The 1,829-nt window shown below is 49.4% G+C and overlaps 1 protein-coding gene across 1 annotated transcript in view; it reads right to left on the bottom strand.

Annotated features, from left to right (window-relative positions):
- The window catches only part of EMH_0044380 (DEAD/DEAH box helicase, putative), a gene marked incomplete at both ends in the record, with an annotated part of 2,290 nt that extends 862 nt beyond the window's left edge, over positions 1-1,428 (bottom strand). The window contains 2 exons of the mRNA XM_013495953.1: positions 436-959; positions 1,355-1,428. Coding sequence (XP_013351407.1) covers positions 436-959; positions 1,355-1,428 — 598 coding nt within the window. The remainder of the gene's footprint in view (positions 1-435; positions 960-1,354) is intronic.
- Between the last annotated feature and the right edge of the window lie 401 nt (positions 1,429-1,829).

The following is a 1,829-nucleotide window of genomic DNA, read 5'->3' on the forward strand; positions in this document are numbered from 1 at the left end:
CAGCAGCAGGTGAAAACTGAGTAGGGTTTACCCAGGTGTCTGCTGGCTCAGCATCGAAGCCATAGAAGAGAGGAGGGGGGATGGATGCTGCTGCTTGTTCTTGCTGCTGCTGCTGCTCTGCTGCTGCATGCGCTGTCTCTCTAGAATACATACAAGCAGCAGCAGGAACAGCAGCAGCTGCTGCTGCTGCATGCGCTGTCTCTCTAGAATACATACAAGCAGCAGCAGGAACAGCAGCAGCTGCTGCTGCTGCTGTTCCTGCTGCAGCAGCAGGGACAGCAGCAGCAACTGCTGCTGCATGCGCGGTCTCTCTAGAATACATAGAAGCTGCAGCAGGAACAGCAGCAGCTGCTGCTGCTCCTGTTGTTGCTGTTGCTGTTGCTGCTGCACGCAGAAGGCCTGCTGCTGCTGCTTGTGCTCGAGCACTGCGCGCACCCGCTGGTGCTGGGGCAGCAGCAGCAGCAGCAGCAGCAGCAGTAGCAGCAGCAGGAGCAGCAGCAACAGCAGCAGGAGGAGCAGCAGCAGCAGGAGCAGCAGCAGCAGCACTGACTGTGTGATAAGAACGGACAGAAATAACTTTTTGCTGCCAATCATGAGTTCCTTTTGCTGCTGCTGCTGCTCCTGTTGCTGCTGCTGTTGTTGCTGCTGTTGCTGCTGTTGCTGTTGCTGCAGCAGCAGCTGCTGCTGGTGCTGCAGTTATATAAGGGTGCATTTCTTCTTTTTGTAGGGCCTTTAGCTTCGTTCTCTCTGCTGCTGTTCCTTCTGCTGCTGCTGTTTTTGTTCTTTCTGTTGCTGCTGTTGCTGCAGTTGCTGCAGTTGCTGCTGCTGTTGCTGTTGCTGCTGCTGCTGTTGCTGCTGCTGCTGCTACAGGCAGCGGCTTCGGTGAGTTCTTGGGGAGACAAACGCGAATAACAAAAGGCCGACTCTCACACAGAAAGTCGTGAGCAGCAGGACCAGGACTGCAAGCAGCAGCAGCAGCAGCAGCAGCAGCAGCAGCAGCAGCAGCAGTAGCAGCAGCAGAAGCAGCAGCAGCAGCAGCAGCAGGAGTAACAGCACGAGTTGGAGCAGCAGCAGCAGCAGCAGCGGCAGCAGTAGCAGCAGGAATAACAGCAGCAGCAGCAGGAGGAACTGCAGGGGTAAGAGCAGTAGTAGTAGCAGCAGCAGCAGCAGCAGCAGTAGCAGCAGCAGCAGCAGCAGTAGCGCTAGTAGCGACAGCAGCAGCAGCAGAAAAAGAGAAACAGAATCAGGAGACAGCAGATGAAATAAAACAAAACAAAACAAGACAAAACAAAAATAAATATAAATAAAAAATAAAAAATAAAAAAAATAAAAAATAAATAGATAGAAGACATACTATAAGACAGTGGCCCCCGTGTATTTTCGTCTCCCCTTAATAAACTCCTCCCGCAGCAGAGAACGACGCAGCATCTCACTGCAGCAGCAGCAGCAGCAGCAGCAGCAGCAGCAGAAGCAGCAGCAGTAGCAGCAGCAGCAGCAGCAAATGCAGCAGCAAAAGCAGCAGCAGAAGCAGTAGCAGCAGCAGCAGCAGCAGAAAGAGAAGCAGAAATAGCAAGAGACAAAATAAAACAAAAGATGACAAAGGAGACAAAAAAGGAGACAAAATAAAAAGGAGACAAAACAAAAAAGGAGACAGAATAAAACAAGAGACAAAATAAAAAGGAGACAAAAAACGAAAATAAAAAGGAGACAGAGAAAGAGAAAATAAAAAGGAGACAAAATAAAAAGGAGACAAAAAAAGAAAAAAAAAGAAATCAAAAAGGGGAGAAAATAAAAAGGAGACAAAAGAATAAGAAAAAAGAAAAAAAAAT

This window comes from Eimeria mitis, genomic scaffold (genome assembly GCF_000499745.2).
Source record: "Eimeria mitis Houghton genomic scaffold, Emh_scaff1836, whole genome shotgun sequence".
NCBI classification, from domain to species: domain Eukaryota; phylum Apicomplexa; class Conoidasida; order Eucoccidiorida; family Eimeriidae; genus Eimeria; species Eimeria mitis.